At 44.5% G+C, this 25,206-nt stretch overlaps 1 protein-coding gene across 2 annotated transcripts in view; it reads left to right on the top strand.

Annotated features, from left to right (window-relative positions):
* Positions 1 to 25,206, top strand: part of L3MBTL4 (L3MBTL histone methyl-lysine binding protein 4) — a 488,059-nt gene that overhangs the window by 280,542 nt on the left and 182,311 nt on the right. For both annotated transcript variants that reach the window (XM_066353255.1, XM_066353254.1), the window contains exon 14: positions 8,616 to 8,718. In XM_066353255.1, the coding sequence (XP_066209352.1) occupies positions 8,616 to 8,718 (103 nt within the window). The remainder of the gene's footprint in view (positions 1 to 8,615; positions 8,719 to 25,206) is intronic.

Below are 25,206 nucleotides of genomic sequence, written 5' to 3'. Positions count from 1 at the left end.
GGAGGCACAGAGACAGACTCCCGCATGCACACAACCAGGATCCACCTGGCATGCCCACTAGGGGGCGATGCTCTGCCCATCTGCGGTATTGCTCCATTGCAAACGGGAGCCATTCTAGCACCTGAGGCGGAGGCCATGCAGCCATCCTCAGTGCCCGGGCCAGCTTTGCTCCAATGGAAACTTGGCTGCGGGAGGGGAAGAGAGAGACAGAGAGGAAGGAAAGGGGGAAGGGTGGAGAAGCAGATAGGTGCCTCTTCTGTGTGCCCTGACCGGGAATCAAACCCTGGACTTCCACAAACCGGGCCAATGCTTCACTGCTGAGCCAACCGGCCAGGGCCTCTGTGCATTTTTAATACATGTTCTTCTTGACTTCTTTATGTCCCTTGCTGCAATTCTTAATGTAATAATTCTTTTCCCAATATTTGTGGTCATACCTCTCCTTATTGATCTAACAAGAGAATTATGACACCCATCAGGGCTCTGGATAAATATTTAATAGATCACTTCAAACATTAATTTAATCAAATACATTAAAGTAGTCCTGAACAAAATGCTAAAAAGAATTTATTGAGAGTTTACTGGGACATTGTCCACGTGGAGTGCCATCTGGGCTGGCCGACAGAGGTGTTTGTCGGTTGTTCGGTTGTTTATGGCTTTACTATGCCAGGCCTTCATGATACTGCTCTCGGAGCAGTGAATTGGAAGGTGCACTTTGGAGAAAGGTTTCTTTATATCTGTATTTCTTTCTTTTCTCATAGATTCTTTTATTTACTGACTAACACAAGAATACTTCTTAATTAGAGACTTATTCACAGTCTGTGTCAGTTCTTTGGATTTGCTTTAAAAAAAATTTAAAGCTGTTTCTAAAAGCTACTGTTGAATTGGGCAATTCTTCTTTCTATATATCTCTCAAGGTATTCCATGAAATTGTGAGGGCACAAGTGTGTAAGACATACTTTCTTACTTTTTATAGAATTAAATTGAAGTTTAAATATTTATTCTCATGTCACCACATATTGGGACCCAGCTTCAGTCATTATTTTTGTGCTGTGTAATCACACTGTAATGCAAATTTCTGGTTTTTATATGCGACATTTCTTTCTTTTTTGTGAGGGGACAGGGGGCAAAGTGAAATAAAAGTCCTATCAATTCATTACCATTAAAATATGAATGTCTCGTACAGGTGAAGGGTGAAATGTTTTAATGTACATATAATCAATCACCTTGCCTGTGGCCTCCGGGCCTGACGTGTTCTGTCCTTTGGAAAAGGACATGCTGTCTTGTTGCAGGGAGCCAATGGAAGGGCTGCTGGGCCCAGGTCAGAACTGGTTTCCTCTGTTTAGATCTAGGGACTAGATCAAGGTCCATTTCCAGGACCAAATAAGGTCACCAAATTCTAGCATAGTCACTGTCCTTTCTCTCTCCCTCCCCCCTTCTCCTCACCCCTGGCAACATCATTCTGGACTAGATTTATTCTTCATGGGCTGTGGCTCTGTGGATGTTAGATAACTAACAGAAAAGTTGCCATCCCTACAGCAGGCTAAGTTAGGCAGAGACAACTCAGTGTAGGACAGGAAAGCTACAAAGCAAGAGGGATTTGGAAGCGTGGAAAACTTTTCACACCAGATGCCTCTGTGCAGTAACAGAAGTGGTCAGGGGCCCTGGCCGGAGAGCTTGGTTGGTTAGAGTGTCGTCCCGATGCGCAGAGGTTGCTGGTTCAATCCCCTGTCAGGGCATCCAGGAACAAATCAACATTTCTGGCTGTCTGCCTGTCATTCTCTGTCTTTTCTTCTCTAAATAAATTTTAAAAAAGAAGACATGATCAGGAGGAAAGGGCACAGGATCTGGCCCACACAGGGAGTGTAGTTTTGCATTCAGAGAGCCCCATGTGAGAGCTGTGCTAAGATGATAGAATTACTGTCCATGAGCCTCACTGATTGCTGCCACTCTGGATCTACTCTGGGATGACCCACTATGGTGTGACCCACTCTGGGATGACCCACTGTGTGTTTTGTCTCATGTAGTTCTGCCAACAGCCCTGAGATATAGGTGCTTCCCGTTTTACAGATGGGAACATGGAGCCTAGGAGAACTTTGGTCACACACATGAAGTTAAACTTAAACCTGGCCAACCTTGAGAGCCTGCTCTTAGCTGCTGTCCCATCGCACAGGAAGGGCAGCCAGTGTGGAGAGCAGGAGTGTGCTCTCCGTCAGTGCAGATCTGAGCCTGTGCCACACAGTTCGTGGACTCCTCTCTTGACCAACAGCATCTCAAAGGAAGGGCTGTGCCGTCGTCATCTGTTTGTTCAGTGAGCATTTTGAGCACCAACTAGGTGTCACACTAGGCGCTGGTGACACAATAATGAAATACACACAGGCTTGCAGCTTCTAGTTTAATAAGAGAGATAAGCATTAAACAAGTAATCATTTAATTTGTAGTTTGGTAAATGTTATACAAAACGGGAACCTGATGTACTCTTGAAAGTTAGTGTGAGGAAGGAAAATGTAAGCTGTGATATGAAAGATAAACAAGACGTATCCAGGCTTAAAAATAGGAAGCTCATCACACCATGCAAATGCCCTATGTTGTGGAAGAACCTGAAAAATTCAAGGAACAGGGAAAGACCAGTTTGGATACAGAATATTGAATGCGGAAGAAAATCAGGTCAGATATATCTGAAGAGTTATATAGGACTCAGATTACAGGGCCAGGCTGAGGATTTGGGATTTAATCCAAACAATGAGAAGCTATTGCAAGGTGCTAAGAAGGAAATGATACAGTTAGATCTGTGTTTTGAAAATGTCACTCTGTTTGCAAACAGGAGAATAGGTTGGCATGAGTAAAGAACAGCTACGAAGTCCTCTGAGGAGATGGAATGGCGTAGCTTAGGCCGGCACAGTGGCAATGAAGGTACACGGGCAGGTTAGTGATATATTGAAGCCACTGAGGATGGAAGCTGAGGCAGAGTGGAGTCTGTGGGGGGGGGGGGTGTCCAGGGTCACTGCCAGGTTTCTGGAATGGAGTTGATGTGGCTTATTGGAATGAGAAGCTTTAGAGGACAAGAAGGTCAGAGGACAGTTTTGAACACGGTGAGTTTGAAATGCCTTTCAGGTCCTAGTGGGAACATATTGGAGCTGAGAGTATGGAGCTGGAAGTCCTGATCTGGAATATAAACAAGGTCTGGGCTATATAGCCTCTGAGCATCTGCGCATACAGCTGGTGAATAAAGTGTTGAAACGCACAGCCCTAGAACAAAATGTGGACTTCCTGACATACGTCAACTAGAGGAGCAAAAGCTGGTGAAGGAGAGTGTGAAAGAATGGTGATATGCCGCAGGGAAATCGTCAGAGTGTGCTGTCACCAAAGTCGATGGCCAGAAACAATTCAAGAAGGAGATAGTGAGTAATAGTACCAAGGCACTGCATGTGATGCACACTGAGCAGTTCACACTGGGCTTAGAGAATGAAGGTCGTTACTGACCTTAGAAAATGGGTTGGTGTGGTTTGAAAAGTGAGATGTCAGGGAACGGCGATGACTTCTCTGAGAAGTTTGGCTCTGGTGGGAAAGTGTGAACAGCAGTAAAGAGAAATGTGGGTTCCAAGTAGAGTTTCAAGCTATTCTTTTCCGTTTTGTTTTGTTTTGTTTTTGTTTCTTTTTATAATGGAGGAAACTGGAGTATGTTTAAATGTTGGTAGAAGGACTGAAAGATCTAGGAGTGGTTAGAATAGACGCTGGCCTAAAGATCTTGGAGAATGAGATGGATAACACTGGAACAGAAACGGCAAGGGTTTGCCTCGGGGAGGGAGGGCAGAGCTCCCTGCGCTGTGCTGGGCAGGAGCTGGGCAATGACGGGGCCCAGGGCGCGGGCTCCTGTGCTCTCAGTGAAGTGGCAGGCCAGCTCACTGCTGAGAGCCTGTGCAAGTCAGCAGACGGTTCGGGAGAGCTTAGAGGAGCTCAGGTGATATTGAAGACGTAGTAGTTTGGGGGGAAATCTGCACCAGTGTGCAATGTTTCCCCAGGAGAACTTAGTTACACAAAACACGGAGCAGCAGGCCAGCACATTGGGTCTGGAGCTGACTCTTTTTTTCCTCACAACCACTCAGGATAAAAGGTCAGAGAGGGGAGAGAATTTAAGGTATTTGCAATAGAGGGTGCAATACTGGCTGTTAGAGTCTAAGATGAGGTAAGGGAGTGATGATAAGAGGGGACTGACTGGTGACTGACGTGGGAACATAAGGGAAGTTAGTGGGCTGGAGATTCCAGAGATGTTAAACATCCTCAGGAGCCACCCGGGTACCCGAGCAAGCAGTCGGAAGGGCAGGATTTTGTAGTCAGATGGCTATTTGCTTAGCGGTTTTAGAGGCAGTGTCATTTTGGCGATGGCAAGATCCATAGGGTTTTCTTTGTGTGTGTGACCAGATGGGTTCATGGAAGAAGCCACTGGAGATGAGTCGGTTAATGATCTGTGAGGACAGCATATTGGACGGTACGACAGTGGGGTGTGGAGTGTACCTCGGTGCTCGCTGAAGCTGGGACAGCGTGGGACACAGTGAGTGGGGGCTGCTGTCTTCCGAGAGATGGAGTGACAGAGGCAGACAGGTGCCAGCGAGCAGGGGGCCAGCGGTGAGGAAGCCCAGGGCGTCAGCCTCAAGGGCAGGAGCATTAAAGAGCACGAGAGAGATGCGGTCTAGGGGAGACGTTGGAGTATTAAAGAGCATGAGAGAGATGCAGTCTGGGGGAGACGCTGGAGTATTAAAGAGCACGAGAGAGATGCAGTCTGGGGGAGACGCTGGAGTATTAAAGAGCACGAGAGAGATGCAGTCTGGGAGAGACGCTGGAGTATTAAAGAGCACGAGAGAGATGCAGTCTGGGGGAGACGCTGGAGTATTGAAGAGCACGAGAGAGATGCAGTCTGGGAGAGACGCTGGAGTATTAAAGAGCATGAGAGAGATGCAGTCTGGGGGAGACGCTGGAGTATTAAAGAGCACGAGAGAGATGCAGTCTGGGGGAGACGCTGGAGTATTAAAGAGCACGAGAGAGATGCAGTCTGGGGGAGACGCTGGAGTATTAAAGAGCACGAGGGAGATGCAGCCTGGGGGAGACGCTGGAGTATTAAAGAGCACGAGAGAGATGCAGTCTGGGAGACACTGGAGTATTAAAGAGCACGAGAGAGATGCAGCCTGGGGGAGACGCTGGAGTATTAAAGAGCACGAGGGAGATGCAGCCTGGGGGAGACGCTGGAGTATTAAAGAGCACGAGGGAGATGCAGTCTGGGGGAGACGCTGGAGCATTAAAGAGCACGAGGGAGATACAGTCTGGGGGAGACGCTGGAGTATTAAAGAGCACGAGAGAGATGCAGTCTGGGGGAGACGCTGGAGTATTAAAGAGCACGAGAGAGATGCAGTCTGGGGGAGACGCTGGAGTATTAAAGAGCACGAGGGAGATGCAGCCTGGGGGAGACGCTGGAGTATTAAAGAGCACGAGGGAGATGCAGTCTGGGAGACGCTGGAGTATTAAAGAGCACGAGAGAGATGCAGTCTGAGGGAGACGCTGGAGTATTAAAGAGCACAAGAGAGATGCAGTCTGGGGGAGACACTGGAGTATTAAAGAGCACGAGAGAGATGCAGTCTGGGGGAGACGCTGGAGTATTAAAGAGCACGAGGGAGATGCAGTCTGGGAGACGCTGGAGTATTAAAGAGCACGAGAGAGATGCAGTCTGGGGGAGACGCTGGAGTATTAAAGAGCACGAGGGAGATACAGTCTGGGGGAGACGCTGGAGTATTAAAGAGCACGAGAGAGATGCAGTCTGGGGGAGACGCTGGAGCATTAAAGAGCACGAGGGAGATGCAGTCTGGGAGACGCTGGAGTATTAAAGAGCACGAGAGAGATGCAGTCTGGGGGAGACGCTGGAGTATTAAAGAGCACGAGGGAGATGCAGTCTGGGGGAGACACTGGAGTATTAAAGAGCACGAGAGAGATGCAGTCTGGGAGACGCTGGAGTATTAAAGAGCACGAGGGAGATGCAGTCTGGGAGACGCTGGAGTATTAAAGAGCACGAGAGAGATGCAGTCTGGGGGAGACGCTGGAGTATTAAAGAGCACGAGAGAGATGCAGTCTGGGGGAGACGCTGGAGTATTAAAGAGCACGAGAGAGATGTAGTCTGGGGGAGACACTGGAGTATTAAAGAGCACGAGGGAGATGCAGCCTGGGGGAGACGCTGGAGTTTTAAAGAGCAAGAGAGAGATGCAGTCTGGGGGAGACGCTGGAGTATTAAAGAGCACGAGAGAGATGCAGTCTGGGGGAGACGCTGGAATATTAAAGAGCACGAGGGAGATGCAGTCTGGGGGAGACACTGGAGTATTAAAGAGCACGAGAGAGATGCAGTCTGGGAGACGCTGGAGTATTAAAGAGCACGAGGGAGATGCAGTCTGGGAGACGCTGGAGTATTAAAGAGCACGAGAGAGATGCAGCCTGGGGGAGACGCTGGAGTATTAAAGAGCACGAGAGAGATGCAGTCTGGGGGAGACGCTGGAGTATTAAAGAGCACGAGAGAGATGCAGTCTGGGGGAGACGCTGGAGTATTAAAGAGCACGAGAGAGATGCAGTCTGGGAGAGACGCTGGAGTATTAAAGAGCACGAGAGAGATGCAGTCTGGGAGACGCTGGAGTATTAAAGAGCACGAGGGAGATGCAGTCTGGGGGAGACGCTGGAGGAAGGAGGCCCCTGACTGCCCTGCGGATTCTGAGACACATGGGCGTGAGAACATGAACACCTGGAGCGAGCTGCAGAAAGCACTCTCTTCACCTCACCGCCAGAAAAACTTAGAGCTAGAACATGGAGAAAACATGGAAATGAGAACTAGAAAATAGAGAGCTTACAAAGGAAAGGGAAGCGTGAGTGCTGGGTAGAGAGAAGGCAAGTGTGGATTGTCAGGGAAGTAAGGCCCAGACGGTATGAAGTGTGGGATAGAACATTCTAGCAGCTGATACCTATGTTAGGGAGAGGAAAAGGTGAGGGAGAGCGGACTGAGGAACATCCCAGAACAGAGAAAGGGGCTTAAGTCCTGATCATCTGTGGCAATGGATTACCTGTGTGCTGGTACAATTCACCTCTGGCCTGATGTCATTATATATAGTGTGTGTGGTATGTGTGGCGTGTGTGGTGTGTGTGGTGTATGTGGTGTGTGTGGTATGTGTGGTGTGTGTGGCGTGTGTGGTGTGTATATGGTGTGGTGTATGTAGTGTGTGTGGTGTTGTGTGTGTGGTGTGTGTGGTGTGTGTGGTGTGTGTGTGGTGTGGTATATGTGGTGTGTATGGTATGTGTGGTGTGGTGTGTGTGGTATATGTGGTGTGTGCTATATGTGGTGTGGTGTGTGTGGTATGTGGTGTGTGTATGTGGTGTGGTGTATGCGGTGTGTGTGGTATGTGTGGTGTGGTGTGTGTGGCGTGTGTGGTGTGTATATGGTGTGGTGTATGTGGTGTGTGTGGTGTGTGTGTGTGGTGTATGTGGTGTGTGTGGTGTGTGTGTGGTGTGGTATATGTGGTGTGTGGGTGTGGTATATGTGGTGTGTGTGATATGTGTGGTGTGGTATGTGTGTGGTGTGGTGTGTGTGTGGTGTGTGTGGTATGTGTGGTGTGGTGTGTGTGTGGTGTGTGTGTGGTGTGTGTGGTGTGGTGTGTATGTGGTGTTTGTGTGGTGTGTGTGGTGTATATGGTGTGTGTGGTATGTGTGGTGTGGTGTATGTGGTGTGTGTGGTGTGTGGTGTGGTGTATGTGGTGTGTGTGGTGTGTGTGTGTGGTGTGTGTGGTGTGTGTGTGGTGTGGTATATGTGGTGTGTGGGTGTGGTGTATGTGGTGTGTGTGATATGTGTGGTGTGGTATGTGTGTGGTGTGTGTGTGGTGTGTGTGGTAGGTGTGGTGGTGTGTGGTGTGTGTGGTAGGTGTGGTGTGTGTGTGTATGTATGTGGTGTGTGTGGTGTGTGTGGTGTGGTGTGTATGTGGTGTATGTGTGGTGTGTGTGGTGTATATGGTGTGTGTGGTATGTGTGGTGTGATGTGTGTGGTATGTGTGGTGGTGTGGTGGGGGGTTGTGGTGTGTGTGGTGTGTGTGGGTCAGGCAGGCCCTTTCTTCAGCTCTCTGACGGCTGACGGCTGACTCCGGGCAGGGGCAGGCCCTAGGTCCACTGTCTGGCGTGCAGATTGCTAGCCGGGTTTTTGCCCAGCATTTGGGGCAGTCTTGCTGTGGCTGAGTGGGAGTAAAATGGAACCACAAGCCAGACTTCATCCCCTCACATTCTCTCCTCATGGCTGTATTGCTTTTGCCCATATTTTTTCTGAAAAATAAATGAATGTTCTCATATTGGTTTTTTCCACTTTCTTCAGTGCTGATTTCTTTTGTTCTGCCTCTGATATTAGTTGCTATTACTGTTATATATTACAGCAATGATATTTTCTGCTAAATCATTTTATAAAACATCATAAGTACAGAATAAGTGTTTTTTAGTTATAATTTGTTTTTAGTTTATAAAGTCTCAATGCATATCTTGTACATGTTTTAGTCTTTCCAGTTCTTCTTTATTAAGGGTGTTTTCAAGCTATGTTCTTTTACTTCCTGAAGGAGCGAATGATGTGAAAATCCTTCCAGGTCAAGCTGTGTGTCCTACTCCAGGCTGCCGAGGAACAGGCCATATCCGTGGTCCACGCTATGCAGGACATCACAGGTAACTTTCTTCCTTTAAATTATTTCAGGGATACATGAAAACATTATGAAGATTAGCAACTATAGGCAGTATTATAAGTGCCTTACTTGGAGCCAGACCTCCCCCTATCATACTGTGTTCTCTGTTCCTAAGCCCTTTATTTTTATTTTATTTTATTTTTTTACAGAGAGAGTCAGAGAGAGGGACAGACAGACAGGAACGGAGAGATGAGTAGCATCAATCATTAGTTTTCCATTGCACATTGCGACACCTTAGTTGTTCATTGATTGCTTTCTCATATGTGCCTTGACTGTGGGCCTTCAGCAGACCGAGTAACCCCTTGCTTGAGCCAGCAACCTTGGGTCCAAGCTGGTGAGCTTTTTCTCAAACCAGATGAGCCCACGCTCAAGCTGGTGACCTCAGGGTCTCAAACCTGGGTCCTCAGCATCCCAGTCCGATGCTCTATCCACTGCACCACCACCTGGTCAGGCTCCTAAGCCCTTTCTTGACAGTTCCCTTCGTCTGCCTACCTTGGCCTTCCTAGAGCCTCACTGAAATCCCGACGCCCTGTATATAAGTTCTTACTGCTTTTTCTGTCTTCCATCAATAATAAAATAATGGGCCAATGAATTACTTGTATTGATGATCTACTTACAGAATGCACACATTGAAACTGAACCAAGTTCATATCTAATTTATCCAACAAGTATTTTTTAAGAAACATCAGAGAAATATAAAGAGGAAAGAATAAATCATATAATATGTGAAGCAAGAAAAACACTTGTTTGAATAAAAGAGATCCAAATAGAAGTTCTTGTTTTATCAGGTGGCTACAGTTCTGGAAATCTGTGCTTGAAACAGTCTAAACAAATCAAAACACTTGTTATTGAAAGAAGTGATGGTAAATAATCCCAGGTAGCAAACATGAATGTTATGTCTGTAAATATAATATTAACACTTTAAAGAGAAGGGTATAATATAGTATCCATCAAAAGAAATAAACTGAAGACATGTAGACACCTTGGTTACTTATACAAATGTGTAGAGTTGTGGATGAGAGTGGGGTTGGACCTGTGGAGAGGTTGCTGTGTTTCACGAGGGATGGAGAAGAGAGTAAAGGGCATGTAGAGGGTGGGAGAGAGAGAGAGAGAGAGAGAGAGAGGCATGATCACAGCATTGGGAGGATGGTCTATGGGGGTCAGGACCCTGTCAGACTTGGAAGCACTTTTTGAACCCCTAGGGTATGTGGCTACAAATAATATTTCTCAGCCTTTTATTGTATATTTGTGTGTCTTTGTTTTGTTTTTAAATCTATAACTGCAATGTCTGATATGGTAGTCATTAGTCACATATGTCAGTTTAAATTAAACAATAATTAAAATTAAATAAAACTAAAGCCTTACTTTTACAATTAGCCACACTTCAAGTGCTCGTGGCTACAACACTGCACAGCAGAAATGTTCCCAAAGACAGTTTATGCGTGTGGACCGTGTTCTGCCTTCTTGGTAGATTTTTTGAGCATGATTTTCCAGTTGAAATAGCTGGTCATTTTCATGCCTCTTCAAAACTTGGGCCATTAACCTCAAAGTTAGCTAGACCACAGCGTTGCAGTTGACCTGTCCATGATCACTTTCAGGTGTCGACTCTCCTGTGGCACTGGGGCTGACGTCACATAACCCTGGACAGCTCCTTAAAATTGAGAAGTAGCTTCCCGGCCTCTTCCTCCACTTGCTCATGCTGACTCATCTTTCTTGCAGTGCTTCTGGGTAGCTCATTCTCCCTTCCCAGCTTGGATTCTGAAAGTACGTGACCAGAGTCATATTGTACATATCCGACTCTGTTCCTGCAGCTTCCCTGGACTTTTTTCATCCAGTATGAAGCCTAACTGTCTGTACTTTTGGTATCTATCGATAATTATGAATAATATGAAGACTATCTGACATGATATTTTAACCAAGTGGCCTGTAATGGTTGATATCATTCTGAAGAAACTAGAATGTAAAAATATAGAAGAGCTTAAAGAAAGGCATTCTGTGACACTTAAGAAAAAATATGAAATGCCAAACAAATATGATAGTGAGGATAATGGAGCATTTGAAGGAAACTAGAAGGCACGAAGCATGTGTCTCCAGACCTCACAATTCACAGGGCTACTCGAGGTGACGCCACTACGACTGGGCCATGGCTCTTCTGTCCTGAATTCTCTTAGGATAGAGCAGGGCTCGTGTAAGTAGGAGAAACATCTTTAGAAGTTTTAACAATTTTATTATCTCAGAAAAGAAAAACAAAAAGCCATGAGTACCTGCAGTTAGCATTTCTCTAGAATGAAAATGACTGAAATTATACCTGCGGACGTTTCTTGAACTTACTTTTACATATAGAATTTATAAGGCATTTAAATCATCAGGTAACTAAAATCTAACTTATGTGAAGGTTTTTAAAATTTTATTTATATTTTTATTAAACTTTTAAATTTATTGTGTTAACATGGATTCAAGTATCCCACTCAATATAACACCCTCAACCTCCAACAACATACTCCGTAGTGGATAACTTTTATTTAACACTATTTTGTATTGAAGGAATGAGGATACATTTCTTGGTGGAGTTGATGTTGATTGAAAGGAACTGATCAGAGATCCAAAGTCAGTAGTAGTCTAAATATAGCTCTAGCAGGTGCTAGGCATTTTTCACTCTTGCTTTAATCATTTTCTGTGACAGATCTATCGAGTTTAGCTTTGTGGCACTCGAGTTACTCATTGATGAACTATGCCCATTTTTAGTTAATATATTGATTTTTTTTTAAATCAACAATTCTGTTCTTAATTCAATCTAGGTCATCAGATGCTGAATGTCATTTTCAAGTTAGTCAATTTACTTATAGAACTGTGTGTAACTTAAGAATTTATTTAAATCCTCTTATGATTAGATGGACAAATTGTTTTGATATCATAATCTCTGGGGTTTGTTTTCATGTTATTTCTATTTTTATAGTCTATTTTCCATAATTCTAAAAGGTGAAACTATTGTTCTTTAGTATGTATCTTTGGTAGTATCTGTTGAATACTGGTACTATTCAACAGAATCTGAGAATATTATACACACACACACACACACACACACACACACACACACTTACCCCTAACTATACCTACTAGAAATTTGCCATAGCAATTTCAAGGTTATCATTATATCTTTTGTTTCTTTATGTCAGTAAGAATTTTAAAATGTTACACTAGTCTCCTAGAATCCTACATGTACTATTATAATCATCTCTAGCTTGAGTTCCCTGATACATTTAAGTTAGTAAAACTTGCATATTACAAAATGAAAGTATATTTTTTTCTCTTGTCATAGATATGTACCTTTACCAAAAAGTCATCATTCTGCCAGATGCTTTTTACAATCTCTAGCCAGGAAGATTCTTAGGCAGATATTCTTATCTTTAAAAAAACAACAACAGAGGACAATGATAAAACTAGGAGATGACCCTCCAGTATTTCTAAGACCTGTATGGAACAACTCAACGGCTTCTGCCTCCAGAGTTGGGGGGGGGGGGCACGGGGGAGGGAGATGACACTTGACAGCGTGGCTGTGGTTTAAGGAAAGTGAGTATCAGTGGCTTTTTAATAAAAGGCTCCCAGGCAGTGGAATGCTTGCAAGTAGTAAATCTTGTCTTACCATTTATGTCAAAAATTTCTGATTCTGATATTGAAATTCAGGTGATTGAAAAGGAAGTAAACACTCTTTTTAAAATGAGTTGTCAGCATCTTGTTTTATGCATCAAGATATCACCGAAGATGTTTGAGAGTAATATATCTATTTAAGAACTGGATAGATTCCTTGGTGTCCTTTTATAAATGGATTTCAGAAAGGTTTTTTTTTTTCTCAGTTTTTGTTGAAATGGTCAAGAGGTTAATATTTAAGGCTGCTTGGAGGTCGGGTTGAATCTACCTAAACCATTGTTTGAAAGAAACGGCATCAGTTCTTATCTGTATGAAAATAGGACTTCTGGCACACAGTTACAACACAATTTGCATTTTATTTGAATGAATTTACATAGCGAATAAAATGAAGTAGGTGTATTTATTAACATAGAAATATTTAAAAATGACAAAATTGGGACTACCAGATGTAAACTTACTTTTAAGTTGGGTGCTGGGGTAAGACATGTTCATTTTTCCCGTGTGAAGCATGGACACTGGAAGACTGGGTCTACCTCTGTGTCATAAAACATACAAAGGCAATTTATTTAGGAACTATAATTATATTCTTTACAGAGAGCCTGATCTTGTTCCGACATAAGTAGCTCTGACCTGGGACCCTGTGCAGATGCCGGACAGCCGTGACAGGGCCTACCCTGAGGACACAGGTAGAAGGGGGCATATGCCACTGCCAGGGCCCCCCCCCCGAGGACACGGGTAGAAGGGGGCACGTGCCACTGCCAGGGCCCCCCCCCGAGGACACGGATAGAAGGGGGCACGTGCCACTGCCAGGGCCCCCCCCCCCGAGGACACGGATAGAAGGGGGCATGTGCCACTGCCAGGGCCCCCTCCCTGAGGACACGGGTAGAAGGGGGCATGTGCCACTGCCAGGGCCCCCCCCCGAGGACACGGGTAGAAGGGGGCATGTGCCACTGCCAGGGCCCCCTCCCTGAGGACACGGGTAGAAGGGGGCATGTGCCACTGCCAGGGCCCCCTCCCTGAGGACACGGATAGAAGGGGGCATGTGCCACTGCCAGGGCCCTCTCCCTGAGGACACGGATAGAAGGGGGCATGTGCCACTGCCAGGGCCCCCCCCCCGAGGACATGGATAGAAGGGGGCACGTGCCACTGCCAGGCCCCCCCCCGAGGACACGGATAGAAGGGGGCACGTGCCACTGCCAGGGCCCCCTCCGAGGACACGGATAGAAGGGGGCACGTGCCACTGCCAGGCCCCCCCGAGGACACAGACAGAAGGGGGCACGTGCCACTGCCAGGGCCCCCCCCTAGGACACAGATAGAAGGGGGGGCATGTCCTGCTCAGCAGGGAGGTCTCAGACACAGCTCAGATGTGTTAGGTGCTCTTCGTGGAAGCTTCCAGTGCAGCTATGATTAAGCTGGAATCATTTTGCCAGGTTAAAAATAAAGATGGAAATGATTTCATGTACTTTCACATCTGCTCTCCAGCCTGTATGTGGATGGTGTCATGTGTAATGTGTATTGGTCTGTTTGTTAATGTTCAAGAATTCAGACTGGCCTGAGTTAGCACTTACTATGAAATATGTGGCAAATGACCACACTCTTCTTAGCCTCAGTTTCCTCATCTGTAAATGGGAGGGCTTTGCAATAGAAAAAGTTACATTTCACAATGAGATTAAAACAGGTATAAGTCTTTATGCAGTATGTAATATCCTATATTCCTGACTGCATAACAGCAGGAAATGTAAGGAGAAATGATAATATTAGGAGGCTTTACCTTACACATTTCAGACTTTGATGGATTAAATAGGCATAACAGAAATACAGAAATAAAAAATCTGAATAGCATGATTTTAAGAAGGAAGATTGACTGAAAGATATATATCTAGCTGAAAACAAAATCATCCTACTTGAAAGCACTTTTCAAAAATCAGCTATTAAACCAGAGATAGTTTAATTAACACTGAAAACCAAACTTGTTCATATCCTTCTCTGATCAAATGCAATAAAACAAATTGTAGAGGAAAAAAAACTTCAATCACCTGGAAGAAAAACAAAATGTCACCTAAGCAATCATTGGACCAAAGGGAACTCAACCTCAATCTCAGAATATCTACATTTCATATAATGAAAACATTAAAAATACAGCTTCGATATCACTGTAATTGCGTTCAGAAGTAAATTTATATTCTACACAAGAAAGAATGAAAATAAGTATTCCACTGGAGAAGTTTTTAAAAATTTTAAAGTGAGTAGAAAAAGGAAAGAAAGATAAGATGAAAAGTTGAAATGAATGAATTATAAACAGAAAAGCAATAAATAGGTGAGAGTATCCAAGGGTTAGTTTTCTGAAACAAAATAGTATGTACCAGTACAGTTGAGAAATGGTCCAGTACTGCCCATACAGTGATCTGAGAATTGGGGTTCTCTTTATTGAAGGGGTTATAGTCAGAGCTTCTTGGGTTTCTAGTTCCATTCCCCTCCCCTCCCCTCCCCTCCCCTCCTCTCTCCCTCCCTCCCCTCCCTCTTCCTCCTTTCTCCCTCCCCCACCTTCCTCCCCTCCCCCTCTCTCCCCTCTCCCCTCATCCTTCACCTCACCCTCCCCTCCCCTCCCCTCCTCTCCTCCCCTCTTGTTCTCTCCCCTCCCCTCCCCTCCCGTCCCCTCCCCTCCCCTCCTCTCCCCTCCCCTCCCCTTCCACCCCTCTCCTCCCCTCCTGTTCTCTCCCCTCCATTCCCCTCCCCTCCCCTCCCCTCCCCTCCCCTCCCTTCCTCTCCTTTCCTCCTGTTCTCTCTCCTCCCCTCTCCTTCCCTCCTGTTCTCTCCCCCCCTTCCCCTCCCCTCCCCTCCCCTCCTGTTCTCTCCCCTCTCCTCCCCTCCCCTCCCCTTTCCTCCCCTCCCCTCCCCTCCCCTCTCCTTTCCTCCTTTTCTCTCCCCTCCCCTCCCCTCCCCTCCCCTCCCCTCCCCTCCCCTCTCCTTTCCTCCTTTTCTCTCTCCTCCCCTCCCCTCCCCTCCTGTTCTCTCCCCTCCCCTCTCCTCCCCTCCCCTCCCCTCCCCTCTCCTTTCCTCCTTCTCTCTCCCCTCCCCTCTCCTCCCCTCCCCTCCCCTCCCTTCCCCTCTCCTCCCCTCCCCTCCCTTCCCCTCTCCTCTCCTCCCCTCCTGTTCTCTCCCCTCCATTCCCCTCCCCTCTCCTCTCTTTTCTTTTCTGTTCCTGTATGTGCCCTGACTGGGGATTGTACAGACATGCTCTGCACTTCTGGACAACACTTCAACCAGTCGAGCTGTCTGCCAGGACTTGATTTTTTATTGATTGATTGATTTTTCAAGAGAGAGAGAAAGAGAGAGAGGAAGGGAGAGAGAGGGGAGGGGGAAGGGAAGAATTCATTTGTTGTTTCACTCAGTCCTGCATTCATTGGTTTCTTCCCCTGTGTGCCCTGACTAGGGATGGAACCTGCAACCTTGTCATTTGGGGATGATACTCTAACCGCCTGAGCTAACCAGCCAGGGCCTCTTACTTTTCATGTAATGGTTTGTTTTAAACCATTGGCTTTCCTTTTAATGGAGTACTTTGAAAGTTCTTTGGGCTTTTGACCTCATAAACCTATCTCCTATTATTCTTAGAAATAACTTTTCCTCTTCAAGGATAACATTTTCTTTTCCCGCTTCCTGCTTCTTGTTTTTCTGAAGCTGGAAACAGGAAGAGACAGTCAGACAGACTCCCGCATGCGCCCGACCGGGATCCACCCGGCACGCCCACCAGGGGCGACGCTCTGCCCTCCAGGGGGCGATGCTCTGCCCATCCTGGGCGTCGCCATGTTGCGACCAGAGCCACTCTAGCGCCTGGGGCAGAGGCCACAGAGCCATCCCCAGCGCCCGGGCCATCTTTGCTCCAATGGAGCCTTGGCTGCGGGAGGGGAAGAGAGAGACAGAGAGGGAAAGCGCGGCGGAGGGGTGGAGAAGCAAATGGGCACTTCTCCTGTGTGCCCTGGCCGGGAATCGAACCCGTGTCCTCCGCACGCTAGGCCAACGCTCTACCGCTAAGCCAACCGTCCAGGGCCTTCTTGGGTGGGTTTTGAGAGAACACTTCCTGGTTGCATCAAAGTGCGACCTTGAAACATAAACTCCCGCATCTGACCTCTCCCCATCTCAGCCCTGCTCTGGGCCAGGCCCACACTCCTGCTTAGTTACCTCTCGCCTCTAAAGCCCTTCTCAGCTGCAGTCGGCATATCTGGTGGTCTGTTAACCAACACCTTTCGGAACGGATGACCCTGCTCGGGCTTCTGTCCTCATCCCCCAGCATGAATTGGCTTCTCTGCCGGTTTTATAAGCAGCCATTTTCTTGGGACTTACCTGCCTCCTAGAATTTCCTTTATCTCCCTTTCGATCGATTCTTTGTTTTTTTGGATTCTGAGTCTTCTTTGCATTGGCATATTTTCTCCTAGCTTTTTGGGATAAGATTTGGGGGAGGTATGTATGTATGTATGTATGTATGTATGTATGTATGTATGTATGTATGAAAGTGTAGCTAAGATGCATTTCTATCTCTCCTCAAATGCAGTGATTTTGTTGTGGATAGAATTCCATTTGGAAATCTTTTTCATCGGAGTATTTAAGGCATTTCAAATTTCATTCACAAAAGGATCATTCCTCCTCCCCCCCCCACCCCAAGAATCTCACCCTTAGGTATGTTCAGGACGTGCTCTTTATCCCTTGTGCTCTGAAATGAGCCTTGTCCATTCATTGGTTCAGTACGGAAATTCACATTATTTACTTTTGGAAAATGTTTCTATATTATTTCTTTAATATGCTGTTCTTTCTATTTACTCTGTTTGCATTTTTTTTGCACTGATGCTTAGATTTTTCTCTTCTAGCTTTAACTCCTAATCTTTTGTTCCCTTCTATGGAATATTTCCTCAGCTTTGTCTTCCAGGCCTTGGTTGAAGTTTTTAATTGTTCTGAGGCTGTTTCATTTTACAGTTTCTGGGACTGAATCCTTTTTCTCTGATTTGCTTTTCATCGCGTCCCGTTCCTGGTGGATTGTGCGTCTTCACTCTGACAATGTTTGAGGCTATTGTTTTCCTGCTCGCTGTATCGCCTTTTTTTCCAGATACTTGTGAGGTTTTCTTTGGTTTTTGTTTCTTGTTCAGGTTGGTCCACTTGTTTCTCTCTATGGAAGGCACTCCTCAACTCCTGGCAGTCTGTCTCTGTGTTCACTCTTGAGAGTGAGGTAGGCACCCAGGCGGGTGGCAGGTTGGGGCCTGCCCGTGGCAGGCTTCAGGAAGTGTGGGCAGGCAGCGACCCGGCCAACACCCGGGAGCCCCAGTCTCAGCGATGGGCCTCGTCTTCTGAATACGCTCCTTTCAGCAGAGACAATCTTCCAAAATTTTCCTGGGATGTCTTCCTTCCTTCCTTCCTTCCTTCCTTCCTTCCTTCCTTCCTTCCTTCCTTCCTTCCTTCCTTCCTTCCTTTCTCTTCCTTCCTTCCTTCCTTTCTCTTTCTTTCTTTCTTTCTTTCTTTCTTTCTTTCTTTCTTTCTTTCTTTCTTTCTTCCTCTTTCCTCTTTGTCCTTCCTTCCTTCCTTCCTTCCTTCCTTCCTTCCTTCCTTCCTTCCTTCCTTCCTCCTTCTTTCCTTCCTTCCTTTCTTCCTAACTTCCTTCCTTCCTTCCTTCCTTCCTTCCTTCCTTCCTTCCTTCCTTCCTTCCTTTCTCCTTCCTTCCTTCCTTCCTTCCTTCCTTCCTTCCTTCCTTCCTTCCTTCCTTCCTTCCCTCCTTCCTTCCTTCCTTCCTTCCTCTTTCTTTCTTCTTTCGAGTTCCCTGGCATTTCTGTGCGACATCCTTTCTGGGACCCTTGGCTCTCGGCTTCTGCGGTTTACAGCCTGCAGCCTGAGTTGAATTATCTTCTCTGATGCCATTTCTTCTCTCATGCTCTGTCCTTAGGTCCTGACATCCTTTTCATTTACTTATTTAATTTTTTAGTAGCAAAGGACAAGAGCTACCGTAATATCAAGGGGAGAGCATAAACTCACATTTTCAATCTGCTATATTTTTCAACTTAATTTTTTTTTTGTCTTTTTCTGAAGCTGGAAACGGGGAGAGACAGTCAGACAGACTCCTGCATGCGCCCGACCGGGATCCACCTGGCACACCCACCAGGGGCGACGCTCTGCCCACCAGGGGGCGATGCTCTGCCCCTCCGGGGCGTCACTCTGCCACGACCAGAGCCACTCTAGCGCCTGGGGCAGAGGCCATGGAGCCATCCCCAGCGCCCAGGCCATCTTTGCTCCAATGGAGCCTTGGCTGCGGGAGGGGAAGAGAGAGACAGAGAGGAAGGAGGGGGGGGTGTGGAGAAGCAAATGGGCGCTTCTCCTATGTGCCCTGGCCGGGAATCGAACCTGGGTCCCCCACACGCCAGGCTGACGCTCTACTGCTGAGCCAACCGGCCAGGGCCTATTTTTCAACTTATTTTTAAAACTTTGTTTAACCCCCCAAATATAATTTAGCTATTAGTATATGACTTTATGTCTAACTCTGTGTAAGTTTTTCTACCTGATCATAATAGCACCTTCTTCTTGAGATATATAGAAAATAAAAGATTTTGTGTAAGTTTTTGTTTAGTTTGGCTTTGTAAATTTTGTGAATATATAATGACTGGTCGGCATCCTATGTTCAAAGGATTCTCAAAGGCACAGTTTTCATTTTATATTAACAATACTTCTTAATTTATTGTCACCTTCAGTTAAAACTTTATCTTGCCAAGAGAGTTCCATAATGACATGTATTGACATTTATCAGATTCCTTTGTCATTCGGCCTGTCATTTTCTTTGACATTATGTTACCACATAGTGAAATTGAACTTGGTGGAAATTTAAAAATATACTTGCAGATGTAGTTTTACTTTAATAAATAAAATGGAAAAGGGTATCTGGCTTTAGGTAACAGTTTTAATTCTGAAAATGACATGATTAATTACCCAATTTAGTAAAAGCTTTGATGAAGTAACAAAAGATCAGCACAGGTCTTTAAATCACCTCTGCCTGTTGTCAAAGTCTTTTATTTATTTATTTATTTATGACAGAGACAGAGAGTCAGAGAGAGGGATAGATAGGGACAGACAGACAGGAATGGAGAGAGATGAAAAGCATCAATCATTAGTTTTTTGTTGCAACACCTTAGTTGTTCATTGATTGCTTTCTTATATGTGCCTTGACGTGGGTCTTCAGTAGACTGAGTAACCCCTTGCTCGAGCCAGCAACCTTGGGTCCAAGCTGGTGAGCCTTGCTCAAACCAGATGAGCCCACACTCAGGCTGGTGACTTCGGGATCTCGAACCTGGGTCCTTCGTATCCCAGTCCAATGCTCTACCCACTGTGCCACTGCCTGATCAGCCACTGTGAAAATTTTGAAGGTCAATGTATATATGTCTGATTTTACTGAAGAAAGTTATTATGTGAACATTTTCTGGGAATTTTACCCCTACTTTTAAAGAACATTGCGTATGGAATGCTTAGTTTTATAGCAACTGAATTATTAATTTCCAAAGATACTACATTCTTTAACACATTCTAAGGATTTTCCTGAGTACAAGATTTTAAATTACAAGATTTGTCAAAACTGTAAAAGCTGTCTTATTATGATGAAAGTTAGTGTAGCTTTGGTTTATTTTTGTGTGAAAACAGTTTATTAGCAATTAACCAGAGGCCAAAATGACATCTTGTAATTTTAAATCACCTTAAAAAACTAAAATTAAGGTAAAATTTAAATAAAGAAAATCTGCTCTCTTAAAAAGTAGAAATATTTCCATGTACATTATTTAAAAATTGATATTATTTTATTACAAAATTGCCCATGATCAAAAATATAATTTTGGATAATAGTTGAAGTATCCAAAATTAAATAAAAACTCCTTGTACTCCAACTACAAAGAAATACACTTTAAATGTGTTCCATTCTTCAGGGTTTTTTTCACATATAAATACATATATATGTTTTCAAGATTAGATGCAGATAGGACATACAATTTTTATTATTCATTTTCAATAAAATATCAGCCTGATTAGGTGGTGGTGCAGTGGATAGAGCATCAAACTGGGGCACAGAGGACCCAGGTTCAAAACCCTGAGGTTGCTGGCTTCAGCATGGACTTATCTGGCTTGAGCGCCGACTCACCAGCTTGAGCACGGGGTCGCTGGCTAGAGCGTGGGATCATAGACGTGGCCCCATGGCCGCTGGCTTGAGCCCAAAGGTCACTGGCTTGGAGCCCAAGGTCGCTGGCTTGAGCCCAAGGTGGCTGGTTTGAGCAAGTGGTCACTCGCTCTACTGTAGCCCCCCAGTCAAGACACATGAGAAAACAATCAAAACAACTAAGAAGACTAAGGATCTACAGCGAAGAATTGATGCTTCTCATCTCTCTCCCTTCCTGTCTGTCTGTCCCTATCTGTCCCTCTCTCTGTGTCTCTGTCTCTGTCACAAAAAAAAAAAAAAATCAAAGTTCCTTGTGTTATAATTTTTCAGGTACATTAGTGAGGTTATTTAGTTGTTAAATTTCATGACCATTGTGTCTGTGTGTTTTGGATTCTATATGTTAGAAATGATTTTTTCTAATTTTTCCTTGATCTCTACAATTGTCTTATATTAACAGTATCAGACTTTTTTGTTAGTGTTCCTAAAATCTTTACCTATTCTATTATTTTAGCCTTCGATGTCATTTTAGTTAGGTTTGCTTTTTTGTGAAAAGCATATAAATGTCTCAAAAAAAATTGTATCTAAGAACTTTTTCCTGTGAATAACAAGGTGTGACCTATTTGCAATTATTATTGTAATTATTATATAAATTATACATTTCAACCTGTTTTATGCCTTAAATATTTTGTCTTTGTTTCCGTTTATGAGTGTGGTGGGCAAGGAAGGAGACCTTTCTTTTTTCCTACCTTTCTTCTTTTCAAAATATTATCTTTGTAGATAACTTATAGTTAAAAGGAAAGGCTTTTAATTATTCTTTTTTTTTTTTTTTTCCATTTTTCTGAAGCTGGAAACGGGGAGAGACAGTCAGACAGACTCCCGCATGCGCCTGACCGGGATCCACCCGGTACGCCCACCATGGGGCGACGCTCTGCCCACCAGGGGGCGATAATCTGCCCATCCTGGGGGTCGCCATGTTGCGATCAGAGCCACTCTAGTGCCTGAGGCAGAGGCCACAGAGCCATCCCCAGCGCCTGGGCCATCTTTGCTCCAATGAAGCCTTGGCTGCGGGAGGGGAAGAGAGAGACAGAGAGGAAAGCGCGGTGGAGGGGTGGAGAAGCAAATGGGCGCTTCTCCTGTGTGCCCTGGCCGGGAATCGAACCCGGGTCCTCCGCACGCTAGGCCGACGCTCTACTGCTGAGCCAACCGGCCAGGGCCGGCTTTTAATTATTCTAATGGTTATTTTAAAGTTTTTCTGGATGCATCTCTAAGCCTTTATTTATTTAATTCTATAAGCCATTAGAAGAACATTAATCTTTGACTTTCTTTTGTGAAACTTGAAATGCTAAATGCTCCCCCCAATCCAACATACCCACAAGTATTAATTGAATTTGAGTTTATATACCTTACTATTTTTTTCTTTCTAATTTTTAAGCAATAGAGATCAACTACTCGTGGATAGGAAAAAAAATGGGAAAACAATTTTGCAATGATATTTAAAAGAACAATGCAGATTTATTTCTATATATTTTACTGATTCTAGTGGTAACCTCAGTCCTTTCTAAGCCACAGTTTTTTCATTTCTTAATTTAGCATATTTTTAATTTCTTGTTCTGCACAGCTGTTTCCAGGTTTGTTTTAATTAGTCTGTTCTGTGCCTGCATACGGTATTTAGAATCTTTGCATATCAGAGAATGCATCCTCACCCGTGAGGGATTTGAGATGAGGTAGCTTTGAAGGCAGACCTCTTTCAGTTTCATCCAGGCTACTTCATACCCTCTTCTGGTTTCTACTGCATTGGCAAAGTCATGCCAGCGCAGCTGATGGCCCTTCAGAGATAGACTGCCTTTCTTTTATCAAAGTTTCTATGGAATTCCTTTACAATTTTACATAGATATGTGAAATTTAAAATTCCCCTGCACATGTCTAAATATGGTTTTCTTTTCAAGTCTGCCTGTTATGCTGTATTTTCACAGTTTTTAGGCCAAGTCCTCCACATCAGGTCATTTTTTTTTCTTCAAGTATTTCTTAAAGTTATTTTTTATATTGCAGCTGTTTTTCTCTGCACAGTTTCTATCGAATAACATTGGGTCCTCTGCATCTATCCCTCATGTCTCTCCTCTTCTCTCCCATCATTTTCAGTTCCTCATGCCTTCCCTCTGGTACCATGGGATTGCTTCAGAGTAGCTGGTTGGATCTTCTGTACCTCCCCTGAGATTCTTCCTGTGCTGATCCATCACACTCCTTGCACACTTCCGGGCCTCCCATATATCTTGCCATCTCCATCACCATTTACTACTAAGCTGGTACCATGGGATTGCTTGAGAGTAGCTGGTTGGATCTTCTGTACCTCCCCTGAGATTCTTCCTGTGCTGATCTGTCACACTCCTCGCACACTTCCGGGCCTCCCATGTATCTTGCCACCTCCATCACCATTTACTACTAAGCTGGTACCATGGGATTGCTTGAGAGTAGCTGGTTGGATCTTCTGTACCTCCCCTGAGATTCTTCCTGTGCTGATCTGTCACACTCCTCGCACACTTCCGGGCCTCCCATATATCTTGCCATCTCCATCACCATTTACTACCAAGCTGGTACCATGGGAGACATTCCGGATACAATGGTCTTGGTCCATCCTAATGCAGAAACACCTCTACAGAGGAAAATATCATTTCTCCATTTTATTTCTCCAAAATAAAAAGTTTCAAGTGGGCTTAACACTTTAATTAAGGAATTTAAGAATATTCCATATCATTTCAGTTGGTTGGACAAGGATAAGTTTACATCATCTCTGGGCCTCAGATATTTCATCTGTAAAACAAAACGATTAAACTAGGTGATTTATCATTTCCTATTTAGTTGCATTATCTATGATACTGTTTACTCTAAGAAATACATGGCATAATTTTCTTAAGCTCTACAGCAGTGGTAGTCAACCTGGTCCCTACCACCCACTAGTGGGCGTTCCAGCTTTCATGGTGGGCGGTAGTGGAGCAACCAAAGTATAAATAAAAAGATAGATTTAACTATAGTAACTTTTTTATAAAGATTTATTCTGCCAAACTTAGCAAAAATACGACATAAAGTACTTGGTAAATAATTATTATTATATGCTTTAAAACAGTTGACTACCCCTGCTCTACAGCATACTGCCTGCACAGAACTTATTCCAGTTGCTGTTAATGTACCCATCTGTAGATTACAGTGTTTATTAAAATGTAGGTCTCTTAAGTTCAGGATTTATATTTCAACTGTAAGCCCCATAACTACAGAACTGTTGCTAGCAAAGGGAATTGAGTTGGAATAACCCCTTTCCTAAAAATCCCCTTAGAATCAAGATTAACAATTCTTTAATTATCTGTTAAACACAGGAAAAAATATAATTTCATAATTAACTTGCTGTGATTTCCTGGAGTTACTTAAATTGTTGAAGAATTTGTCCTAGCCAATATGAATGCGTGGGGAAGTCTGTAATGCAAATGAAAATGGAATATTTTCCCCAAGAGATAACATTCCTAAGCCTAGGAAGTCTGTCTCTCTATATAGTTTTATTATTATTATTATTATTATTATTATTATTATTATTTATACATTAAGCTTAAGTATATCATTATTTTGGAGACTCTGTTTTTAATATTTTTAAATAAATATTATCATTAAAAGTTGATGGTTAGCCAGACCAGGCAGTAGTGCAGTGTCAACATAGGATGCAGAGGACCCAGGTTCAAAACCTCAAGGTTGCTGGCTTGAACACAGGCTCATCCAGCTTAAGCATAGGCTCTCCAGCTTGAGTATGGGGTTGACAGCTTGAGCACAGGGTCAAAGGCTTGAGCATAGGATCATACACATGACCCCATGGTCACTGGCTTCAGTCCAAGGTTGCTGGCTTGAGTCCAAGGTCACTGACTTGAGCAAGGGGTCTCTGGCTTGGCTGGAGCCCCCTAGTCAAGGCACATGTGAGAAAGCAATCAATGAACAAATGAGGTGCCACAAAGAATAATTGATGCTTCTCATCTCTCTCCCTTCCTATCTGTATGTCCCTATCCCTCTCTCTGTCTCTCTCTCTGTCTGTTTCTCTTGCTAAAAATAAACAAACAAACAAACAACAAACAAATAAAGGTGAATGCTAAAATCCAAGTAGATAATGTAGCTAGGGCCAGTCTGCCTTTTGTGAATGAGGATAATGTTGACAGTACAACTTACAGTTGTGTCTCATAACATTTCAGTCAGCTAGGGACCACATGTGCAATGGTAGTCATGTAAAGCTGAATAATTCCTGTCGCCGAGAGCCATCATAGCAGTTGTAACCTCAGAGCACAGTGCATCACTCACATGTTTGTGCTGAGGCTGCTGTAAGCAACCCTACTGCGCTGCCAGTCATAGAGAAGCACATAGTTGTGTACAGTACAGAACACTTAATAATGATGATGAACAGCCATGTTACTGGTTTACAAATTTTCTACATTTACTTTTTATCACCATTCTGGAGTGTAATCTTTCTACGTAGAAAGAAGGAAGTTTGCTGGAGAGCATTGTGCTGTGTTCTGCCGGCGGCAGCTTTATTCATCTCCTGTTCACCATTAATTGCATCATTGCCTTTTTTTTTTTGTATTTTTCTGAAGCTGGAAACGGGGAGAGACAGTCAGACAGACTCCC

This window comes from Saccopteryx leptura, chromosome 11 (genome assembly GCF_036850995.1).
Source record: "Saccopteryx leptura isolate mSacLep1 chromosome 11, mSacLep1_pri_phased_curated, whole genome shotgun sequence".
Taxonomy (NCBI): Eukaryota; Metazoa; Chordata; class Mammalia; order Chiroptera; family Emballonuridae; genus Saccopteryx; species Saccopteryx leptura.
Note: the sequence above shows the minus strand (reverse complement) of the source record. Positions and strands in the feature narration are given on the sequence as shown.